The 25188-nt window shown below is 43.3% G+C and overlaps 1 protein-coding gene across 1 annotated transcript in view; it reads right to left on the bottom strand.

Moving 5' to 3' along the window:
• The window catches only part of LOC147724578 (fibrocystin-L-like), a 1433379-nt gene that overhangs the window by 613639 nt on the left and 794552 nt on the right, over positions 1-25188 (bottom strand). The window contains exon 43 of the mRNA XM_086966122.1: positions 10833-11007. Within this exon, the coding sequence (XP_086822248.1) occupies positions 10833-11007 (175 nt within the window). The remainder of the gene's footprint in view (positions 1-10832; positions 11008-25188) is intronic.

Genomic DNA, 25188 nt, shown 5'->3' with positions numbered 1-25188 from the left:
AAGACATCCCCCCCGTGGCCTGCAGGGCGTCGCTTCAGGCCCGAACGGGGAGCTCATATCAAGCACACGTGGGAAGCGGGTCAGCGAGCCAGTCTAGAAGAACACCCTCCGGCCTTGTTGACTGAAACTTCATGGACTCACGCCAGGAATTCAAGGCAGAGAGCACGTCGCCAAGTGTAGGAAAACCTTTACAGTATTCAGCAAACGTGCCGACACCTGGCGTTGATATCCGTGATGTCCGGACCAGGCAATAAGAGGGGGGGGGGGGGTCGGAGGCAGAGGCAAGACATCCCCCCCGTGGCCTGCAAGGCGGCAGAAGAAGGGAATCGGGAGACCAGTACATTTCGGGCCATCCACCCCACGGCTGATGGCGGTTAGCCGGGCCCCGCCCTGCACGTGTCGAGGCCTCATCTTCCGGATGGGCGTAACCGTGGCCCTGTTGCACTTCCGGAGTTTCCGGAATGGGGGTAGGTATCTGCTGATTTGTATCTATTTCATGTTACCGTTAATGGGCGTGGCGGGCAGTGGGACAGACATGCTTGGAGCAGTGGGGGGGTGGCGGAGCCTAGCTACCTCGTGGCTGCTGTAACGTCAAGCTTGGCTTTTTTCACCACTTCTATGTTTCTTATTTCTAGCGAAGTCAAAAACTTATCAGTGGCCTACTGATTTTGTTCGATTTCTTTCCCTTCCTTTTCAAGTGTGTTTCATGTTAAAGTTTCTGTTTATTAGGATACAGTGATTACTTCGTATTTTACATATGTCTTCTTTATTAGGGGTACTCTCCGGTTGAGCCAGATGATGTACCTCTAATAAATGGTCCGGGTGGAACTAGTTCCTCAATCAGTGGGGAGTAGATGGGCATGACAGATTACAACGGGGGACAAAGGTCTGCATTACCCACCCTTCACTACTTGCAAAGACTAGACAGAATATTTCTATTCCACGTTATTTGTAAACAGAGAATACCTTGAAAGAACTATTCCTTGAACAATAAATGTCCAGCCAATCAATCAATTAGTGGGGAGAAAAACAGGCATGACGGATTACAACGGGGGACAAAAGTCCGCATTACCTATCCTTCACTATCTGCAAAGGGAGACAGAATATTCCTATTCTTCTATGTTTGTAGACAGGGTCCGATTATTGCTCTTTGAGATATTCCCTGTGACAGGGAATATCTCAAAGAGCAATAATCGATAAAACATTAGTAGGATTATAACACTTTAATAACTTATAAATATATACATCGCAACAAAAACAGTAAACACCTTAAAACATTTTTTATTAAAACAGAAGCAAAAATGACAACTAACAGTAGTGATATCCTGGGCGGGTGATGGAACTGGGATTGTTAATGGAAAAAGATCTACAGAGAAAGGTATTGGTGAATTATACTTCTCCGGAAATTTAAAACTCACAAATGTTTTATTTGTGTAATCGTTTCAGGTCAAACGGATTGTGGGACAATGTTCAGAATGGAAGAGTCACCAAAAGGCAAAAAGTTCCGCTTGACCCCGGGAGCCGGCCGCCTATGTCGGGTGCGATCTCAGGCTACACCAGGGCAACAAGACTTGGGGAGGGGGTCGGAGCCAAGCGTCTTCTCCGAGTCCGCGCCATCACACCGCCCCTCGGGGGCCTCCGTCAAGCGGTTTAGGGAGGTACCGTATCACATTGTTTTCAAATGCAGTCAGGTCCACAAACGGCCCCCACTTACTTTGAGAATAGTGAAGCTGCAGCAGGTGCAAATAAGGTTTAGGCAGTGTTACAAGCGCTGCTCAGAACTCTGAACTATGGCACCCAACATCCAGGACTTATGCCATTTGTGCAAGGCAGTGACATCGAAGCAACTCAGGGACCAAAACCATGAACGAACACTCATGTATGAAAATCTTACTATTGATGCTTGACTGAGGCCAAGGAGATCAGAGTGCATGAGTCTCATGCTCGATCGATTGAGCTAGCCGGATCGGGCAACTAAAAGTATAAAATAGTTATGTAAATAGTTATTTAATAAAATGTTTTACCCTGTTACTTTGCTGGTGTGTTGTATATATTTATAATATTTGCATAGGGTTTGTCGTTATTTTGGGTGGGGTGGGTGGCGGAGCCGAGCTGTCTTGCAGCCATCATCGTGTGGAGCTCAGTTCATCTCACTAGTTTCGTATTTCTCATGAGGGGTTGTTCTTAATGTTTCTATTTTAGCTAGGTGAAAAAGAGATCCAATTAGTGGCCTACTGATTTTGCTCGATTCCTTTTGTTTTTTAAAACGATTTTTCACTATCTGCAAAGACTAAACAGAGTATTGCGACTCTGTGCTTGTTTGTAAATAGAGAATGAACCAAAGAGAACCAATTCTAAAACAGTAAATACTTGGATAACAATCAATCAAATGGAGAGAGAAGCAGGCACGACGGATTACAACGGGGGCAAAAGCCTGCGTTAACTACCCTTCACTATCTGCAAAGAGAAAGTACTGCTAAGAGAAAAGCGGGGGGGGGAGGAGGGGGGGCAGCGTTCAAAGTACATCAGCGTGCATAAACACGAAAATGTTTTTACCTATCACGTACTTGACATTTGACAGCTTTTGATATTTGCTATTAAAAAACCATTGAAATTCACTGAAAAAACCATAAGTTTTAGGCCATATATAGTTAGGGATTAGCATTTACAAAACCTTAATTTACTCGCACAAAACCATAGAAATTCGCATATATAGTTAGATGCAATAACTATATATCGCGCACCCACAATCCACTGCTGATGATGTCACATATTACATCATTCATGACATGGTCAGTGACATCACTGATGACATCACTGATGACAACATCCAGTGACTGTATGTTTCTGTAAAGTTAAAATATGTCTTACATATTGAAGAATGAGTGGATGTATAAGTGTCTGGATGAAGGATTTAGTAGGTGCATGACTGACTGTATGAGAGAGTGATTAAATGTGTCTCACTGAGTGCATGGATTAGTGACTAAACTGTCTTAATTTGTGCATCATTATATCTGTTGTTCTATGAAGTGCTGCATGTGTTAATCAGTAGCTATATGAGTAACTATATGGGTTATTGATTGGTTGCCTAAGTATTTCTATGGGAGAGTGAGTGTGTGTGTGGGGGTGGCTGGGAGGTGTGTGACTCTGTGTATACATGTGTGAACAGTTGATTTACTAGATCTATGGGTTCAAAACTGCATATTGAAACAGCTGTATGGGTGGTTGACTGTGTACAAGTGTATTGGTGAGTGAATGGATATCTCAGTGCTACATGTCAAAGTAAGTACATATGTAAAACACAGTACATGTGAGAGTTCACATATATACATTACTGTGTATAAGAGCCAGTGAATGTGTGAGTGGCTGAATGGATCATTGAAAACTTGTATCAGGAATTGTATAAGAGAGTAAATATGTGTTAGTATATGTTTGAATAAGTAAGGTGTGTATAACTGTATAGTTGATGAAATGGAGGTGTGATTGATTCAGTGCATGACTGACTAGGTGTGTGAGTAACTCCATGGATGAGTGACAGTCTGTGAGTGTTTGTTTACTCTGAGTGTATCTAAGGTTATATTAGAGTCTGAAGAGGTTGATCGTATTATCACATGATTGATGTCATCAGTGATGTTGTCAGTGATGTCATTTGAGTTGTCATCAGTGATGTCATTTGAGTTGTCATCAGTGATGTCATCAGTGATGTCACTGACCATGTCATGAATGATGTAATATGTGACATCATCAGCAGTGGATTGCGATGCGCGATATATAGTTATTGCATCTAACTATATATGCGAATTTCTATGGTTTTGTGCGAGTAAATTAAGGTTTTGTAAATGCTAATCCCTAACTATATATGGCCTAAAACCTATGTTTTTTTTCAGTGAATATATATATATATATATATATATATATATATATATATATATATATATATATATATATATTATTTACATTAATTAAATACACCACTTCTAACCAGGTTTACCACAAATTAGGCAAGAATAAAAATATTATTGAGAGCAGGTAATGTTATGTTTAAATTATTGTTTAAATATTAATATGTGTAAATTCATGTATTGAAATTATGTCTTCATTTAATTTGAAGAGGTAATGTGTTGTATATATCTAATTTGTTAGCATTGGGTTAATATTGATTTATGTAAACAATTTTACAAATATAATTTACATTTACATTTTAAATTACCCTTTATTAAATGTTCCTATATTTTCTCAAGGGTAGATTGATACCCAGTGGTGCTTGGAGCAGTGGGGGGGTGGCGGAGCCTAGCTACCTCGTGGCTGCCGTAACGTCAAGCTTGGCTTTTTTCACCACTTCTATGTTTCTTATTTCTAGCGAAGTCAAAAACTTATCAGTGGCCTACTGATTTTGTTCGATTTCTTTCCCTTCCTTTTCAAGTGTGTTTCATGTTAAAGTTTCTGTTTATTAGGATACAGTGATTACTTCGTATTTTACATATGTCTTCTTTATTAGGGGTACTCTCCGGTTGAGCCAGATGATGTACCTCTAATAAATGGTCCGGGTGGAACTAGTTCCTCAATCAGTGGGGAGTAGATGGGCATGACAGATTACAACGGGGGACAAAGGTCTGCATTACCCACCCTTCACTACTTGCAAAGACTAGACAGAATATTTCTATTCCACGTTATTTGTAAACAGAGAATACCTTGAAAGAACTATTCCTTGAACAATAAATGTCCAGCCAATCAATCAATTAGTGGGGAGAAAAACAGGCATGACGGATTACAACGGGGGACAAAAGTCCACATTACCTATCCTTCACTATCTGCAAAGGGAGACAGAATATTCCTATTCTTCTCTGTTTGTAGACAGGGTCCGATTATTGCTCTTTGAGATATTCCCTGTGACAGGGAATATCTCAAAGAGCAATAATCAATAAAAAATTAGTAGGATTATAACACTTTAATAACTTATAAATATATACATCGCAACAAAAACAGTAAACACCTTAAAACATTTTTTATTAAAACAGAAGCAAAAATGACAACTAACAGTAGTGATATCCTGGGCGGGTGATGGAACTGGGATTGTTAATGGAAAAAGATCTACAGAGAAAGGTATTGGTGAATTATACTTCTCCGGAAATTTAAAACTCACAAATGTTTTATTTGTGTAATCGTTTCAGGTCAAACGGATTGTGGGACAATGTTCAGAATGGAAGAGTCACCAAAAGGCAAAAAGTTCCGCTTGACCCCGGGAGCCGGCCGCCTATGTCGGGTGCGATCTCAGGCTACACCAGGGCAACAAGACTTGGGGAGGGGGTCGGAGCCAAGCGTCTTCTCCGAGTCCGCGCCATCACACCGCCCCTCGGGGGCCTCCGTCAAGCGGTTTAGGGAGGTACCGTATCACATTGTTTTCAAATGCAGTCAGGTCCACAAACGGCCCCCACTTACTTTGAGAATAGTGAAGCTGCAGCAGGTGCAAATAAGGTTTAGGCAGTGTTACAAGCGCTGCTCAGAACTCTGAACTATGGCACCCAACATCCAGGACTTATGCCATTTGTGCAAGGCAGTGACATCGAAGCAACTCAGGGACCAAAACCATGAACGAACACTCATGTATGAAAATCTTACTATTGATGCTTGACTGAGGCCAAGGAGATCAGAGTGCATGAGTCTCATGCTCGATCGATTGAGCTAGCCGGATCGGGCAACTAAAAGTATAAAATAGTTATGTAAATAGTTATTTAATAAAATGTTTTACCCTGTTACTTTGCTGGTGTGTTGTATATATTTATAATATTTGCATAGGGTTTGTCGTTATTTTGGGTGGGGTGGGTGGCGGAGCCGAGCTGTCTTGCAGCCATCATCGTGTGGAGCTCAGTTCATCTCACTAGTTTCGTATTTCTCATGAGGGGTTGTTCTTAATGTTTCTATTTTAGCTAGGTGAAAAAGAGATCCCATTAGTGGCCTACTGATTTTGCTCGATTCCTTTTGTTTTTTAAAACGATTTTTCACTATCTGCAAAGACTAAACAGAGTATTGCGACTCTGTGCTTGTTTGTAAATAGAGAATGAACCAAAGAGAACCAATTCTAAAACAGTAAATACTTGGATAACAATCAATCAAATGGAGAGAGAAGCAGGCACAACGGATTACAACGGGGGCAAAAGCCTGCGTTAACTACCCTTCACTATCTGCAAAGAGAAAGTACTGCTAAGAGAAAAGCGGGGGGGGAGGAGGGGGGGCAGCTTTCAAAGTACATCAGCGTGCATAAACACGAAAATGTTTTTACCTATCACGTACTTGACATTTGACAGCTTTTGATATTTGCTATTAAAAAACCATTGAAATTCACTGAAAAAACCATAAGTTTTAGGCCATATATAGTTAGGGATTAGCATTTACAAAACCTTAATTTACTCGCACAAAACCATAGAAATTCGCATATATAGTTAGATGCAATAACTATATATCGCGCACCCACAATCCACTGCTGATGATGTCACATATTACATCATTCATGACATGGTCAGTGACATCACTGATGACATCACTGATGACAACATCCAGTGACTGTATGTTTCTGTAAAGTTAAAATATGTCTTACATATTGAAGAATGAGTGGATGTATAAGTGTCTGGATGAAGGATTTAGTAGGTGCATGACTGACTGTATGAGAGAGTGATTAAATGTGTCTCACTGAGTGCATGGATTAGTGACTAAACTGTCTTAATTTGTGCATCATTATATCTGTTGTTCTATGAAGTGCTGCATGTGTTAATCAGTAGCTATATGAGTAACTATATGGGTTATTGATTGGTTGCCTAAGTATTTCTATGGGAGAGTGAGTGTGTGTGTGGGGGTGGCTGGGAGGTGTGTGACTCTGTGTATACATGTGTGAACAGTTGATTTACTAGATCTATGGGTTCAAAACTGCATATTGAAACAGCTGTATGGGTGGTTGACTGTGTACAAGTGTATTGGTGAGTGAATGGATATCTCAGTGCTACATGTCAAAGTAAGTACATATGTAAAACACAGTACATGTGAGAGTTCACATATATACATTACTGTGTATAAGAGCCAGTGAATGTGTGAGTGGCTGAATGGATCATTGAAAACTTGTATCAGGAATTGTATAAGAGAGTAAATATGTGTTAGTATATGTTTGAATAAGTAAGGTGTGTATAACTGTATAGTTGATGAAATGGAGGTGTGATTGATTCAGTGCATGACTGACTAGGTGTGTGAGTAACTCCATGGATGAGTGACAGTCTGTGAGTGTTTGTTTACTCTGAGTGTATCTAAGGTTATATTAGAGTCTGAAGAGGTTGATCGTATTATCACATGATTGATGTCATCAGTGATGTTGTCAGTGATGTCATTTGAGTTGTCATCAGTGATGTCATTTGAGTTGTCATCAGTGATGTCATCAGTGATGTCACTGACCATGTCATGAATGATGTAATATGTGACATCATCAGCAGTGGATTGCAGGTGCGCGATATATAGTTATTGCATCTAACTATATATGCGAATTTCTATGGTTTTGTGCGAGTAAATTAAGGTTTTGTAAATGCTAATCCCTAACTATATATGGCCTAAAACCTATGGTTTTTTTCAGTGAATATATATATATATATATATATATATATATATATATATATATATATATATATCGTGAGAGACAGCTCCGCTTTGCTGGGGGCCACCGGTCCTGCAGGGCGAGCTCCGGCCAGGAACGGAGATCCTGGAGAAAATGCGCGTTCAGCCACAAACAGAACAGAGCTCCACAGTGTCTCATGGTGCAGCTGACTTTTATTCGTCACATCCTGTACACAAAAGCTCATTACCTAGCGCGTTTCGACGTCCCTGACGTCTTGATCACAGGTGAGCAGTTAATTAAAAACCCAATGGTCACGTGCCTGTTCGTATTCCTACAGGCCCCAGAATGCATCAACAAAGTCTTAAGGGATGTGCAAGTTATTTCAGGTACTGCTTAATAGCGTTTTTCAAAGTTGCAATGCTGTTACCAGTTAATGCTATTCATATTTGTTGCATAGTGCCGGTTGTTGTGACAAGAGGTTCAATACTTGCTGCAACTGCACTGTTCCAAGGAGAGGCGTAGCCCTCTCCTATCTCCCTTTCTCCCTCGCTTCCGCCAAATTGCCACGGAAAGTCCATTTGAGCTGGCAGAATGCGGGGAGCGGTCCATGCCCCCTCATTTAATATCGTGAGAGACAGCTCCGCTTTGCTGGGGGCCACCGGTCCTGCAGGGCGAGCTCCGGCCAGGAACGGAGATCCTGGAGAAAATGCGCGTTCAGCCACAAACAGAAGAGAGCTCCACAGTGTCTCATGGTGCAGCTGACTTTTATTCGTCACATCCTGTACACAAAAGCTCATTACCTAACGCGTTTCGACGTCCCTGACGTCTTGATCACAGGTGAGCAGTTAATTAAAAACCCAATGGTCACGTGCCTGTTCGTATTCCTACAGGCCCCAGAATGCATCAACAAAGTCTTAAGGGATGTGCAAGTTATTTCAGGTACTGCTTAATAGCGTTTTTCAAAGTTGCAATGCTGTTCCCAGTTAATGCTATTCATATTTGTTGCATAGTGCCGGTTGTTGTGACAAGAGGTTCAATACTTGCTGCAACTGCACTGTTCCAAGGAGAGGCGTAGCCCTCTCCTATCTCCCTTTCTCCCTCGCTTCCGCCAAATTGCCACGGAAAGTCCATTTGAACTGGCAGAATGCGGGGAGCGGTCCATGCCCCCTCATTTAATATCGTGAGAGACAGCTCCGCTTTGCTGGGGGCCACCGGTCCTGCAGGGCGAGCTCCGGCCAGGAACGGAGATCCTGGAGAAAATGCGCGTTCAGCCACAAACAGAACAGAGCTCCACAGTGTCTCATGGTGCAGCTGACTTTTATTCGTCACATCCTGTACACAAAAGCTCATTACCTAACGCGTTTCGACGTCCCTGACGTCTTGATCACAGGTGAGCAGTTAATTAAAAACCCAATGGTCACGTGCCTGTTCGTATTCCTACAGGCCCCAGAATGCATCAACAAAGTCTTAAGGGATGTGCAAGTTATTTCAGGTACTGCTTAATAGCGTTTTTCAAAGTTGCAATGCTGTTCCCAGTTAATGCTATTCATATTTGTTGCATAGTGCCGGTTGTTGTGACAAGAGGTTCAATACTTGCTGCAACTGCACTGTTCCAAGGAGAGGCGTAGCCCTCTCCTATCTCCCTTTCTCCCTCGCTTCCGCCAAATTGCCACGGAAAGTCCATTTGAGCTGGCAGAATGCGGGGAGCGGTCCATGCCCCCTCATTTAATATCGTGAGAGACAGCTGCGCTTTGCTGGGGGCCACCGGTCCTGCAGGGCGAGCTCCGGCCAGGAACGGAGATCCTGGAGAAAATGCGCGTTCAGCCACAAACAGAACAGAGCTCCACAGTGTCTCATGGTGCAGCTGACTTTTATTCGTCACATCCTGTACACAAAAGCTCATTACCTAACGCGTTTCCACGTCCCTGACGTCTTGATCACAGGTGAGCAGTTAATTAAAAACCCAATGGTCACGTGCCTGTTCGTATTCCTACAGGCCCCAGAATGCATCAACAAAGTCTTAAGGGATGTGCAAGTTATTTCAGGTACTGCTTAATAGCGTTTTTCAAAGTTGCAATGCTGTTCCCAGTTAATGCTATTCATATTTGTTGCATAGTGCCGGTTGTTGTGACAAGAGGTTCAATACTTGCTGCAACTGCACTGTTCCAAGGAGAGGCGTAGCCCTCTCCTATCTCCCTTTCTCCCTCGCTTCCGCCAAATTGCCACGGAAAGTCCATTTGAGCTGGCAGAATGCGGGGAGCGGTCCATGCCCCCTCATTTAATATCGTGAGAGACAGCTCCGCTTTGCTGGGGGCCACCGGTCCTGCAGGGCGAGCTCCGGCCAGGAACGGAGATCTATATATAAATATATATATATATATATATATATATATATTATTTACATTAATTAAATACACCACTTCTAACCAGGTTTACCACAAATTAGGCAAGAATAAAAATATTATTGAGAGCAGGTAATGTTATGTTTAAATTATTGTTTAAATATTAATATGTGTAAATTCATGTATTGAAATTATGTCTTAATTTAATTTGAAGAGGTAATGTGTTGTATATATATAATTTGTTAGCATTGGGTTAATATTAATTTATGTAAACAATTTTACAAATATAATTTACATTTACATTTTAAATTACCCTTTATTAAATGTTCCTATATTTTCTCACGGGTAGATTGATACCCAGTGGTGGATTTCTGCAATAACAGATAGGAAGCTACTAATAGTATCATTCCACTCAAAAATTCAGTCTTAGGATTTTCAACTATATCATTTAAGGGAGTGGATTCATATAAGTCCATATCTATATGTAAATCTTCACTTCTAGAGTAGTCATTCATAGTTTTGTCGAAGAAGCTGTCTGACACACCAATGCTTTAAAAAAGGCCAAGATTCTTGCAGTGGGTGCCCCTAATGCACTTTGAAGTAAAGAAACAAGTAATATGAATGTATTGTGAGACAAATTACAAATATGTTCACTGGCCAAAGATGTTTGTTTTGATGATTTAAAGGCTTCTCTCATTCATACTTGTATACCTATTTTTTTCTGGTTTCCTTTGCAGTATTTGTATTTCGTCATTCTACATTACTATCCTTTATCATATTTTCAAAGATGTACTGACCAATAGTAGACTACAACATAAAACTGGTATTTGCTAAAACAGTACCTGCTTCATCTTCAACAGTACTCTTTGTTGTATCAGTTCTATGAGCCAAAATACCTGAATCCTGTCCCTGTTATGGTAAGGTGGGTGCCACCTCCTGTTCCTCCTCGTCGTGGCATCACATCACTAATTGTTGGCGTCAAAGAAGCTTGGTAGGTAAATGGACTTGGATATGTGAGGGAGTCTCCTCCATTGACGACAAAGACACTGCAGTTCTCTGAATCACCAGTTCCTGTAAAAATATGTGCAAAAGAGATCGGAAGTTGGTATTCAAATACTCCATGAAGTGGCCAATCATCCAATGAATTTGATAATAACATCTTTTGCTTTTAACAAAAGAGGTGATAACAGCTTAATTCAATAATTATACACTAACGAATGTTGAGTCTTTCTAAATCAAACAATGCCTGTAGATGATCTTCGTCAAACCAACATCCATTCCAATGCCCCACATTTTTGGGAAATTTGTGAAATGGTTTAGAAGTTTGTCAAAGCAGTGTCATGAAGAATAGCAAACTTCTAATAAAAGACAACGTGACCCAAAAATAAATTCTTGCATTATGATTGTCTTGATCACTTGGTGAGGAGCGTTGTCAGCAGATACACATTTTCCTTAAGCGAATGGCTATTTACTCAACCACTGGTCAAATAGTAAATAATTTCCGGTATTTAACCAGCAGCTGGAAAAATAGTACATAGTCCCTGTTGTTTAGCTGGCCACAGGCTGAATAGTAGAGATGATGTGTAACTTGAACAACACCCTGATAAAGAGTGTGACAGAGATCTTTATTTAGGTAATAATGAAGAAAAAGAGACTGTTTTGGTGGTGGCCATCTTATATTTGGGATTCAGCATGTGTGAAGCATTTGAAAGTAAGTTCATAGGCAAATGTACAAAAATTTTAATAAAGACAAGCTAGGCTGTTTACAGAAGAAAATCAGTAAAATTAATTTTTGAATACAAACATTTATGTTATTTTAATATTCAAATAAGAAATGTTGGAATCAAACTTCTATTTCAGAAGCTTCTGAATATGGCACTCAGATATGTTTTGCTGAAGTCTAGAAGTATTTGGCTGTCTGCAAAGAATAATGAATATGGTTTTCAAACATGTTGCATGCATGTTTTATTCACTGATGAGAATACATTGTGTTTTTTTAATGTTCATGACCATCCTTTTGATTATTTTTGAGGGTTTGGGTCTTTTTGGGCTACTAATGGAAGGCTGTGTGCTAGCTTTACGCTTCTTTTTAAGGACGATTGTGCTTGCTTAGCATTTCAGACCTGGCAACATAGCAGCAGAAGACAACCAGCAGCAAACAGAGAATCCAGATAGATAGGTGGTATCTGGGCCCCTGAGAGATGAACATGTAGAGTAATCAATTGGTGCTTGGGTGTACAGTGCTTAGGGACACTTGCAGGGGGTAAATTGAGTGAGACACAGTAATGGGGTTTCTGTAAAATAGGAAAGTGAAAGAAGAAGACAGGTAAGTAATGCATCAGGATAATTCACAAGATGGATTCACACAGCTGCCTGTGAATAAACACACCTTTACATAATATTCACTAAGCAGAGTGGGCTTCAGGAACAGATGCTTATTGGTTCCATGTCATGAGTGGCCCTTTCAGCAGCACTGACATTTTAGTCACCTGCACAATGTATCTTGTGAATGGTATTTTCTAATTTTTAACATGCTAAGCAGTGTTTAATGTAGGCAAGGTCCTGTATCTACTGAGCCCTTATTTCAGTTGTGTCTAAGCAAAATAAACAAATAACAAAATAACACAAATCTGGGAGACAGGCTTGGAGGATCTACCTGACTAAAGTCATCATGGAGGGGGACTGGGAAAGGAAAGAGTAGGACCATTTGGACGAAGATGATGACAAGTAGATTAAGGGCCAGGAGGTGGGCCACCAGGTGGGCTAGTATGGCCATAGCCACAAGGAAGAGGCCAAGAAGAAATAGGTTGAAAAAACCCTATCTTATCTTAAGGACCAGGGTTTCCAGTGCCAGAGGGGACCAAGAAGACATAGATTATGAGGAACAGTACAAGATAAAACAGGACTAGGAGTGCCAGGGCCAGGCTGAACCGGATCAGGAGGGCCATGAGGATGTGGAGCAGGGGGCTTTGGACCCAGTGTATAGGAGCCTAAAGGAACAGAAGGAGCAGGGGTAGGAGGAACAGAAGGCTATGGACCAAAATGATGAGGAGGGCTAGGAGGGCCTGAGAACACCTACCAGGGCCAGAGGGGCAAGGAAAGCCAGGAGTAGCAGGTGGACATAGCAAAGAGAATCAGACACAGTAGCCCAATGGAAAGAAGGACTAGTAAAGACAGGTGGGACAAGACTGCAGAGATCAGCTCAAGGAGGAGCAAGGATCCAGAAGTGAGTAGACGAGGGCTGGGAAGACCACAACCAGAAACAACCAGGGTTAGAAGGACCTGGCAACCCTAGCTGAGAATGACCAGGAGGGTTTTAAAGGAACAGAGACCGGGACCAGAAGGTCCATGATGGTCAGGCTCAGGGGGATCCTAAACCTGGTCAACCAGGACTACAAGACCCTGGGTGACCCACAACATGAGAACTAGGAGAAGCAGGTGCCAGAGGGATGACGGAAACCAGACTCAGGAAGGCAATGATAGAGGGGACCAGTGTCAGATAGGCAAGAGCAGTGTGGAATAGGAAAACCAAGAGACTAGGATGGCTAGAAGGACTACGACAGGGCAGGGGGACTGGGGCACATTAGAAGGTTGGGGAAACCAAGGCCATGTAAGGGATTACCCCCTCCCTTTCCAAATCCAGAAAGGAATTTACAAATAGTTTACAACTGCATTGTTTCACAAACCACTGATGAGCTAGCAACCACCAGGTTGGGGTGGTAACTAGTTTGTAAAGATGAAGGGGGCCCTTAGGAGCCCTGTCCATTGGAGGGCCATGGTTGCAGCCTCAAAAGGGAGACGTTTTCTAAAACAGAAACCTTTTTATTTTAACCAGCATTGGTTCCCATATGTTTTCCATTATGGAATGCAGTCAGAGGGGATGAGGCACCTGTGCTAGGATTCACAAACAGCTCAGCAGCATATGCGTAATTCACTGAGGTATCTTACCATTTATAGGTCAGAACTCTGAAAGATACTAACAAAAACATGCTAACTATCTCAGGGCAAACAAATGCACAAATCTCTTCATGGCTTTTTATTAGTGTGTGTTAGGAACTGTGGACAATATTTTATTTTCACAGCCATCTCCTTTGTGAGACTACAGCATGTCCAAAGCTGAGAAGTTAGGACCACGTTTCAAATGGGTCATAAAGTTCAGGTCTCGCGAAAGTAGTTGTAATATACTGGCTTCCAGGAAAGTTGAAAATTTCATTTTGTTCAACATAGTTCATCAGGAAGTCTAGAATAGATTGTATGCAGAATATTATTTCAAGCTAATGGTCATATTAGTGCATTTAAACAATCCAAAGGTTGCCAATGAGACCTGGGTTACGCGGCGTAACACAGTGGGCATTTTTTATCATGGTGTATGGATGAAAACTATGTAATGCATTCCAGCTGGTCTTGAGAAATGTATGAAAACAATCTCAGCTACTGGAAGCTGCTGAAAACCAAACTCTATCACACAGACTGTGAGCAGATAATCATTTTGAATCGTTCTGGCACAGTCCATAGGTTCAAGCGAATAGTGGAAAGTCTACAAATGCAAAATATCAAACCATATCACATACTGCATAGTGGATGTGTTTTTATTATTTGCTTACATTCTTATAATGAAAGTTATAGTTTGGCAGGTTTGCTGAACTAAGTAGGAATTTAGGAGCAGCCTCTTTTAGGAGCACATAACAAAGGCACAGGGTGAGGCCAGGTACTTTGCAGTGTTCAGCGAATAATACAGTTCTGCTTTTTAGCATTATATCACAAGGACTAGCATTTTTAATATAAATATATAACTTGTGGTTGTATTTGTTAAGAACTCTGGAGTTTAATCTCTGTTGTAGGCTGGGGTATGACAAACAGACAACAAACTCATGCTATGAAAAATGGACTGCATTTGCTTTATCATTAAATGCAATGTTACTTTATAGGAGCTCAGATCTCAAACGTGGTAATTACAATCAAAATTGACTCACCTCATTTAGTTTTGTGATTCTGGGAGTCGCGGGATGTTGTGTGCCTACTCCAACAACAATGCCCCAATGAGATGCATGCTTTAACTAAGGTCATTATATCCATTCACCTTTCACCTGGGCACCTAGCCTCCCACTTGTCTGTGGTCTCCATATCCTTCTGGTTGCAGACTGATCAAATGACAAGTTCAGGTAAGTCACCTTCATCGCTACATCGCTCTTTCTTTGCTTCGCCCATGCCAGGCGTCTGCCCCTCTGTCTCTCCAGAACCTGCTCTTTCCTCAGTTGCTAGGTTCCCTGCAGCAGGCCCCCGGCTCCCGGTAGCCTGTCTCACTAAGCGTGCCTTTCTGTGCCTGCCTGTCCAATTTTGCCTGGGCAGGTCCAGTTTGCCTTTGCCCCTGGTCCTGCCTCCTGCCCACTGGATCACCGGCACTTCCCTCCGATGATACCCCATGGTTAAGAGGTCCCCTGCGCTTTGCCTCCTGCTTCCCCCTCCTCCATTTGGGTACCTCCCCCACAGAGGCCACGCCCTCCATCTCCCCCTCCCTTCACCTCCCTGTCTCCCACAGCATGGGTACCACAGCACGACCACACGGTGGGCTTGTGCTGAGGGCATGCGATGCACACACCTGGACCACATCCAGCAACAGGACCCCAATTTCATCTCGAAAGAATTTTGAGCCATGAACCCCGGACGCAAAGACAACAACAACTGCACATATGCCTCCCCTACGACTCCTGCCGGAACAGCCAGTTCAACTTCATCACCACGGATACCACGCATACCTCTCCAATCATTCATACCGAGTCACACCCACCCATCAACAAGCCTGACGCCAACACCTCCGAAAATATCAATTGCCTGCTGATCAATGCACGCTCACTCGGAAAAAACACCATGGAAATCTGGGACACCATCATAACCCACACCCCAGATGTAGTTTTCATCACAGAAACTTGGCTGAACCCTGCATGCTCTGGACATCACAATAGCCAGCCCCAAAGGATACAAAATCATGCACCAAGACTGATCCAAAAGAAACAGAGGAGGCATCTTCATAATCTACAAAGAGAACCTCGAAGGCTCAACCATCACAGATAACTCCACCCCATTCATGGTGCACCTCCACTTCCTACTCTGAATGAACAGCAAAACCACTATCAGAGACACCCTTGCACACAGACCTCCAGGAACCCACCCTGCCTTCTGCAGAGAAATCCCTGACTTCATTGCCCCTTTCACTATAGACTCATATACATATACCTAGAAGACCTCAACTTTCACCTTGAGGATACCGACAACGCCAACACGGCCGACCTCCTGGAAAGCATGCTTAAAATTGGACTCAAGCAGCTTCTCACTGACTCCACCCACACTGTAGGACGCATGCTCGACCCATCTTCTCAACCAACAACAGAGTAACATACACCCACACCAAGGAGCTCACTTGGACTAATTACCACTGCATCCATTTCATCATCTCAGAACTCCCCAACACCCCTGCCTCCACTGCCATCAAAACATGGCACAACTGGTCAAAGGTATCAGAGCAATGATGGAGCAACGCCCTCAACTACCACCTTCCCACCACCATGAACACACAGAACAAGTGGTCGAATATTTCGCAATTTGGATCATGGCAAGCACTGACAACGTCGCACCTAGGAAACCCACCAACCCCAAGAATTGATCATGACTCCCCAACTGGTTCACAGCAGAACAGAAAACCCAGAAACTGGACTGCAGACAGAAGGAAAGTAGATGGCGTGCCAACAAGACCCTCGAGGAATGATAATGATTCAAAGACACCCTCAACTGTTATCACCACCTCCTGAAAAACACAAACAAGACCACTCTAGCCATCCGCATCAATGACAGCTACAACACCAGCAAGGAGCTGCTCAACATAGTCAAAAGTTTATCAACCCATCATCTATTGGAAACACCATCATTCCATCGCAAGCCCTCTGAGATCCCCTGTAAGACTTTTTGCACAAAAGAATCAATCATTCAAGCAAAAGGAGCCCTAGGGGGAATAATGGCGGAAGCCGCCCCACTCATTCAATATTCAACAACCAAGGCCTCCCCCACCTAACACCAGTTCACGTTCGACCAAAGGCAGAGTTAGACGACCAATTGTACTACTGCCCAAGATGCGTTTCTTAACACTGATCTAAAGGGTCATGGTGTATTTACATAAAACGTTTTTACCCAGGTCTAGTCCCACTCTCAATTGTGAAAATAAAGTGAGCAAAGAGAGAGTGCCTCACGGTAGCAACACCCGAGGGGGTTCCTGGCAGGCAATTGCCAGCTTACCCACTTCTCATCATTGGTAACTCTCTCTTTGGTGTGAATAAAGAGCAAAGAAAAACACAAAAGTAGTGATTACCCAACTAATATAGGTGTCGTGCAAAAAATGAACAACCTATCTGTCCGCTCAACTAAATTGAAAGTAAAGAAGTGAGTGTGTGCACCTAGAACCCCTGTGATAGCCAAAGGCAAACAGCCACCACTGCTAAAATGTGGAGCAACTTGCTAGCCTAATAACTTTATTCTGCTGCTGCAAGAAGTCCCAATTAAAAATGTTCCCGTGTGTAATATATATATTTACTCGATGCTGACATGTTTCATTGCTCTAAACTTCATGCAAATCAGTCTGACCCTGTGCCTCATGGGAACAGTCCAGCTCGAACTGCCAAGCCATGTCTTCCCTGGACCGGAACAAGCATCCTGGGACCGGTTTTAGATTCATAATCCTCATCAGCCAGGCTATCTTGAAGCCAGTGGCAAAGTGAGCAAGGGACTTACATCTGAGCATACCCTGCCAACTTAGGGCGAACAAAGCGATACAAAAGAGGATGATGGACAGAGCGTTTGAGCAAATCAAACACTCACCCCCAGTCAACTGATCTGGGTTTAATCCATCACCATTCATTAGCTCACTCCGCCATCCCAGTTCAAACATGGCCATATGCAAATCAGTCTGACCCTGTGCCTCATGGGAACAGTCCAGCCCGAACTGCCAAGCCATGTCTTCCCTGGACCGGAACAAGCATCCTGGGACCGGTTTCGGATTCATAATCCTCATCAGCCAGGCTATCTTGAATCCAGTGGCAAAGTGAGCAAGGGATTCATGTCTGAGCATATCCTGCCAACATAGGGCGAACAAAGCGATACAAAAGGGGATGATGGACGGAGCGTTTAAGCAAATCAAACAGTCACCCCCAGTCAACTGATCTTTGTTTAATCCATCACCATTCCTTAGCTCACTCCGCCACCCCCGTTCCGACATGGCCATATGCAAATCAGTCTGACCCTGTGCCTCATGGGAACAATCCAGCCCGAACTGTCAAGCCATGTCTTCCCTGGACCGGAAACAAGAATCCTGGGACTGGTTTTGGGTTCATAATCCTCATCAGCCAGGCTATCTTGAATCCAGGGGCAAAGTAAGCAAGGGACTCACGTCTGAACAAACCCTGCCAACTTAGGGCGAGCAAAGCGATACAAAAGGGGAATCATGGCCTTGTTACAGTATTGAAGAAGGTAGCTTTCTGGCCTGGTCCACTGATCTACATATATCTGTCTCTTTGTGCCTGTCTCTTCTGTCAAATATGCCTACAGGAAGGTGTCTGCTTCAAAAAGCTGTGCAGTGGGAAGAGGAAAAACCTCTTGAACCCAGAAGAAAATACTATTGATAGAGTAAAATGAACCAAGAGGAAATCAGTAGAATATCCATTCCTGAAAACCTATGACTATGGATGTTTACAGTCCTTTGAAGCTAACAATAGGCCTCGTAGAGGTAATGTAAATATTTATACCCACCATGCAACTATGGCTTCCCTGCCAATGAATATTCTCAGTACACTGGCACTCCTTAGCCGATCCCTAGGATAAAAGGTCAATTTTCAATTTTGATTTGATCCCCAAATCTTATTCTTACCTTTTAAAGTATTTTGCTCAGTACATAACTGCCTTAGGAGCTGAACTTTCCTGGGATATTTAGCTTCTTTATTTATTGTTATTTGTTTGTGTTGATACACATACCATGGTATGATTTTTCTCTGAGTATTGTGGCTTTTTTGTGCTTAGCTAACCAAGGTGAACCAAGGACCCAAAGGAAAAACTATTTATCTCTTGCGACTGGACTGTCACAAGTACTACAACACAGATGCTTTAAAAGTATTTATGTGACTGGCCATTCAATAGGGCATTCCTTAATTGGATGAGGACATCCAGCAGAGGACCCCAACAAATATAAAAATAATCTACACTGGACACCAGATGTAAATCACAACAGGTACACTGTTAACGTTGAGCCCACATTGCAGTCACTACGTAAGCAGACAACAGTGCAAATTACATTTACTGCAATATGCTATGCTTTGCAGGATGCAAACTGGTTGTTGCCCGTGCACCCCCAATTTTTGCTGACTGTTACTTGTGGTAACAGACTCTGAGTGTCCCTGGGCTCTGTTTAACACGGACCAGGACCAGTGCTATGTTGAAAAAGCAAGTGAAAACACCCACATGCATTAGAGTAAACTATATAGTAGGGTACAGTGATCTAAAAACAAGAAGCATTGACTTGAATTGGATGCGTTTGGTCACTGGAAGCCAGTGAAGCTTCCTCAGAAATGGGGAGATCAAATGGCGATAAGGAATGTTATATATCAGCCTAGCTGCCGCATTCTGAACCGTCTGTAAGCGTCTGTTCAGGTATGCAGGGGCCTCAGCTTACAGACTATTCGTGTAGTCTAGATGTGAGGTGATCAGTGCGTGAACAATAGTCCTGCGAGAGTCCCGAGGAAGAAAAGGAAAAACATTTTGGATCATATGAAGTTTTCTGAAACAGGTTGCAGAAACCTGATCGATTTGATTTTTACAAGAAAGTTCGTTATTGAACCGGAATCCCAGATTCCTGACTGATGTCACTGGTTTAGGAGGGGGATTCAGTTCTGATGGTCACCAGAGAGGAGGACGGGGAGGGCTTGTTTGATGGAAAAATATGACCTCAGTCTTATCCGAATTGAGCTTAAGGGTGTTTTGGGCCATCCAGGAAGAAATGTTGAGCAAGCAACATCTAAAATTGGAAAAGGTTGCTTCGGATTGGTCCCTGAATGAAAACATTAATTGGGTGTCATCAGCGTAGGAGATTGCTCTGACTCCACAGGATTCTACTACAGTGGCCAAAGGGGAGAGATATACATTAAAAAACAGTGGCCTAAGCGAAAAGTCTTGAGGGACACTGCAGTTCAGAGGTTTCTCCTCAGAAACAAACGGGTGAAGGAGGACCTGGTGAGTGCGATTTAAAAAAAATTATCTGATCCAAGATAGAGGGGTGCACTGGATCCTGAGGCTAAGTAGTCTCTCAATCAAAACAGCATGAGAGACCGTATCGAATGCCGCGGACAAGTTGAGGAACACTAACATTGTTGCATCGCCTCTGTCCATGCATTCACGGATAGTTTCAGAAACCTCCAGCAGTGGGGTCCTGGTGCTATAGCCAGATCTGAACCCGGATTGAGAGTCGTGTAGGAGGCGGCCTGATTCAAAATTGGTGGATAATTGCTCCTGGACTAATTTTTCAAGAACTTTGGCAGGTTTTGGTAATAGGGAGATGGGGCAAAAGTTTTTAAAAACCGAGGGGTCAGCATCAGGTTTTTTCAGGATAGGTATCAGCATGGCCTCTTTCCAGGCACAGGGGAAGACTTCAATGAGGAGTTCCATATAGAGTTCAGGGGCGAAATGATGAGGGGGGCCAGAGAACTAAAAAATTATGCCGGCAAAGGTCCTTAGGAGAGTCAGAATTACAGGCAAGCTGTTTTTGAAGAGCAAGCTCGGTGGGGATAAGGGAGAAGGAGGTAAATGAGCCGAGATTTGATACCGCAGGGGTTGGGGGGTTCATTCATGGGTGGGGGAGAAGATGCCCAGAATATTTTATCATAAAAAAAGTCTGACAGGCCATTACAGAGACCCTGATTAGGGGGGATCAAACTGGACAGAGTGGCAGGGTGAGTAAAATCTTTGACAATTTTAAAAAGCGTTTTGGAAGAATTACCGGCAGAGTTTACCTTCTTAACAAAGTATTCTTTCATTTCTGCACGCTTTAGACTATGAAGGTTCTTAATTGAGGATCTATAAATTGCTTTGGCCTCAGTATTATAACTGAGTCTCACAGTTTTTTGCACCAACTTTTTTCGGCGTGTAGCGCGGGGGTGACCCCGGGGTGGAAGGTTTTTGTCTGGAGTAGACTATGGGTTGAATAGGGGCAACCTTGTTGGGTGCAGCGGAAAGCCAATCATTGAAGCTAAATACATCAAGATCCAAACCCCTGCCTCCCTGTGGCTGGGAGCCAGCTAGGGCGGGAGCCAAAGTGTTGCAAGTAATTTTGCACCATTTTCTACTTTGATCTCAGGTAGGGGATGGCTTGGTGGAACGGGGGAAGGTGGTCATGCTAAATGGGATCAAAAAATGGTCTGACGAGGTGAGCGGAAGAGGTGAGGTAATAGGAAGATTTGAGTTGTTTGTGAATAATAAATCTAAGGTATGGCCAGCCCAGTGGGTGGGGCCTTTCACCCTTTGTATTAGATTAGGGCATTTCTAAGAGTAGGCCGGCTTTAGCGCAACAGGTATCATCAACATGTAGGTTAAAATCACCAAGAACTGTGAAGTGAGCGTGTTTAAGTGAAAGATCAGCCACAATATCATAGAAATCCGCAAGAAGTTGTGCTGGGGAGTTAGGGGGTCTGTAGATGACAATACCAGCCAGCACAAGGTTGGATGTGGAGGAAATGCAGAAATACATAGCTTCCAAAGGGTTCATATTCGGAATTTTTCTCGAAGAGATCTCCCATCCTACCGAAAGATTCACTGCAATTCCACCCCCTAGCTTGTTGTTAGCCCTATTTATCCCAACAAAGTGGTATTTGGGAGGTAGAGCTAAATTAATATCGGGGTTGGAGGAGTTTCTGACCCACATTTCAGTCAGAAACATAATGTCCCAGGCATGAGTTGCCAGGGAGAGCTCGATGTCCTCGGAGTGGCGGGGAAGCGATCTACAATTAAGTAGGCAGGCTTTTATGGGCAGGAGCGGGCCCGCTTGCTTAGTTGAAGGAGTAGAGTACATGTGAATAGGACCGGGAAGTGGGGGGGTTCATGATCTGGTTTGAACGTGGCTGAACAGTTGGCATTGAAATTGAGACAGAAGTTCAGTGAGTTTATACAGGGTCAGAGCACTGCAACAACACTGCTAGTCTCTCAACTCTAGTATTTGCGTATTAGACCAGCGAATTCGGGCCCCGTAGGGGCCACCAGCAGCGTGGCTGGCGCTGGCCACAGAACAGGTGCTGATGGGCGCAGACGGGCCTGCCTTAGGCTCAGCGCGCCCGCTGCGGGTCTGTCTAGGCATGTATTCATATAGAGAGGTAGGCTAGACTGCTAACTTCCCGAGTGGAATTGGGCGGAAGTAGTCCTTACCTGACTTCCGGTAGGTGGCACCTCCCTCCAAACAAACAGAATAATCCGCGCTGGTCCGGGGAGGGACGACGTTAAAAAAACAACAGGTGAGCAGCAATATAGGGAACACTTACAATTGGCATGACCTACCCTATAAGCCCCTAGTAAATAATAAGGCAGGGGGATTAAAACTACCTATAAGTCCCTAGTATATAATAAGGCATGCAGTTTAGAGGACAGCAGCAGATAGAGCACATCGCTGTGCACCTGAGGTCATTTTAAAAGCAGCCCAGTGTTGCAGCACCACTTTTAAAAGTAAATTCGACTTTGGTGGTAGAGGCACTCAAAAAGTGATACTTTACAATAGTTGTGCATATTAAGCAACCCCAGGCTCTTCCCTAGGTGTCCCAAGGGTGGGGGGGGTCATGTAATTATAAGGACGGACCTTATAAAAGATGTTTAATATGCCCTGGGGATACAGAAATTGCACATTTCTCTTTCCCCAATGTAGTAAAGTGCCTCTTATAATCGACTTTGGTGCTAGGAGTACTATGGAGTGTGGATATACATTATTTTTGCATTTTCAGAACTTCCAAGGTCTCCCCTTAGTGTCCCAGGGGTGGGGTCATATAACTATAAGCAGGATCCTTATAAAAGATGTTTTGTATGCCTTGGTGTTGAAGAAATGGCACATTATATTTTCTCAATTGTAGATCCCCAGCCACATAGGATAACTTTTCAATAGTTAATGAATACATAAATATTGCTAGGAATTAAATAACAATTTCACTCAAGGACTTAGGAGAATGATATTGATAAATCTAACAATATGCTATTGTTTAATTCATCCTAAAATATACTGAAAAAAAGTTAAAAGACGTTCTTCTCTGTATGGCGAAATTCAGCCTTCTCTGATTGGTCAGAGTTAACATGATTAGAGGCTGCTTTGACGAAGTTATAACTTATAAGTGTCTCATTCAGGGAGTGGCTATCTGTTGGAGAGAGCTCTGCTACACTGGAATGCCAGAGCATGAAGCTTCAAAGGAGGAATAGGATAAGCAAGGAATGCCAGGTCCATCTACCCCATCCCCTCAGACCGAGCCAGATGAGAGGCCTAATAAAGGAATCTGTAGATATTGGCGGGGTGGAGGGTTATGGAAATGAGCCATACTGGGAGCTGGTTTAGTTAGCTCGTCATTCTCTGCTGAGATTTCAAACATTTTTTTTAAACATATTTTTATTGATTTTTAAGTGCCATATACAGTCATATATATCGGTCATATTAGGTTAACAATCCAATAGGCCCACAAACATTATTGTTTCGACCCCCGCCAGAGCTCTTGGGTAACAATGACTGACTGGTATTCTCAAAAAACCTCCCTCATAATTTCCCCCCCCCCCTCCCAAAACTGTGGTCACATCCCATATGCAGCAGTGTCATCAATACTTGTACACCCCAATATCATCTTATCCAATTCAGTAAGGTATAACACAACTATATCCTTTTCTATATGTAATAAGGTACGGACTATTGGTATGAGCGTCCCTACAGGCATGGATACAGTCTAAGCTGACATATCTATCTCTGCGGATTTGAGCTCTTCCAACATGGTTCCCCATTCCAGTGCTATTGGCATCCTTCGGAGCCCTCGCACCTCTTCTCTACACAGCGCTGCGCCCTCTGCATTGCCCCATTTTAACATTTCCGTATGCCAGGTGTGTACCTCCAGAGGTTTACTAGACTTCCAACGCATAGTGATATTCCTAACACCTAGAAGTAACGCCAGATCCAAGAATCGATATTGTACCTGTGCTTGTGTAGTCCTGGCAGACATTCCTCTACAGTATCTCGTACCGTAAGCTGAGCCGCCAGTCCTGCAAGTTTCTCTTATCCTGACAGAGTAGACTATTAGTTTAGTACATGTCCACAACATATGCATGAGTCCCACCCCCTCCATGTGACATCTAGAACAAGAGTGTTGTGTCCATGGGAACATTTTATCCAGCTTCTCTGGGGTCAGGTATGCACGGTGTAGTACCATGGTTTGAATGAATTTGAACCGCGAGTTCCGGGACACCTACCTGGGGTGTTCTAGGATCACTGCCCATTCTGTATCCAACAGTTCCCGGCCTATCTCCTCCACCCAGGTCTCACGAAGGTGTCTAAGGGTAGCCTAGAATGTTGCTGATCCAATGGTAAATCCAGCGGATCAAATGTCTTCCTCCCCCCATGTAGTACACCATCTTTACCAACTCATTTTGGTCTGGTTCCTGGCCCTGAGGCGACCAATGTTTCTTAACATATTGTAGCAATGCTGCATGTAACATAAATAAGTCATGTGGTACACCCATTTCATGAACAAATGTGTCATGGTTCAGCCAGACCCCATGACCGAAAAGATCTGCCACTGTAGCAACAGCAGCCTCTGTCCAGGGTGTTATCCTTCGTTTAGTGAGTGTACCAACGTTGAGCGGGATGCCCATCAATGTAATGTTGCTCGCATATGTTGAGGTTGCCTTAGTATACTTTAGGGCTGCCTTCCAGCACTTAAGCGCAGTATCTAACAATGGAGGCAGATCTGTAGGTAACTTTTGTCTGGGTAGTAAAAGAGCGTGCAGCGTACCGTTACTGACGTCTGTATCAGTGTATCCTATCTCATGTAGATTACGCCCCGCCACCCAGTACGACAACCATTGCAACTGGCGAGCGTAATAATATGCCTGGAGATCCGGTATCCCTAGCCCTCCCTTACTAGTTCCTACCTGCAGTTTCCACAGGCTAATACGTCGTCGCCCCGTGCCCCATATTAGTGCCACAAGCATATT

The sequence above is a fragment of the Lissotriton vulgaris genome, chromosome 4_1, assembly GCF_964263255.1.
Source record: "Lissotriton vulgaris chromosome 4_1, aLisVul1.2, whole genome shotgun sequence".
NCBI classification, from domain to species: Eukaryota; Metazoa; Chordata; class Amphibia; order Caudata; family Salamandridae; genus Lissotriton; species Lissotriton vulgaris.
The sequence above is the reverse complement of the archived record's forward strand: the minus strand, read 5'-3'. Positions and strand labels throughout refer to the sequence as shown.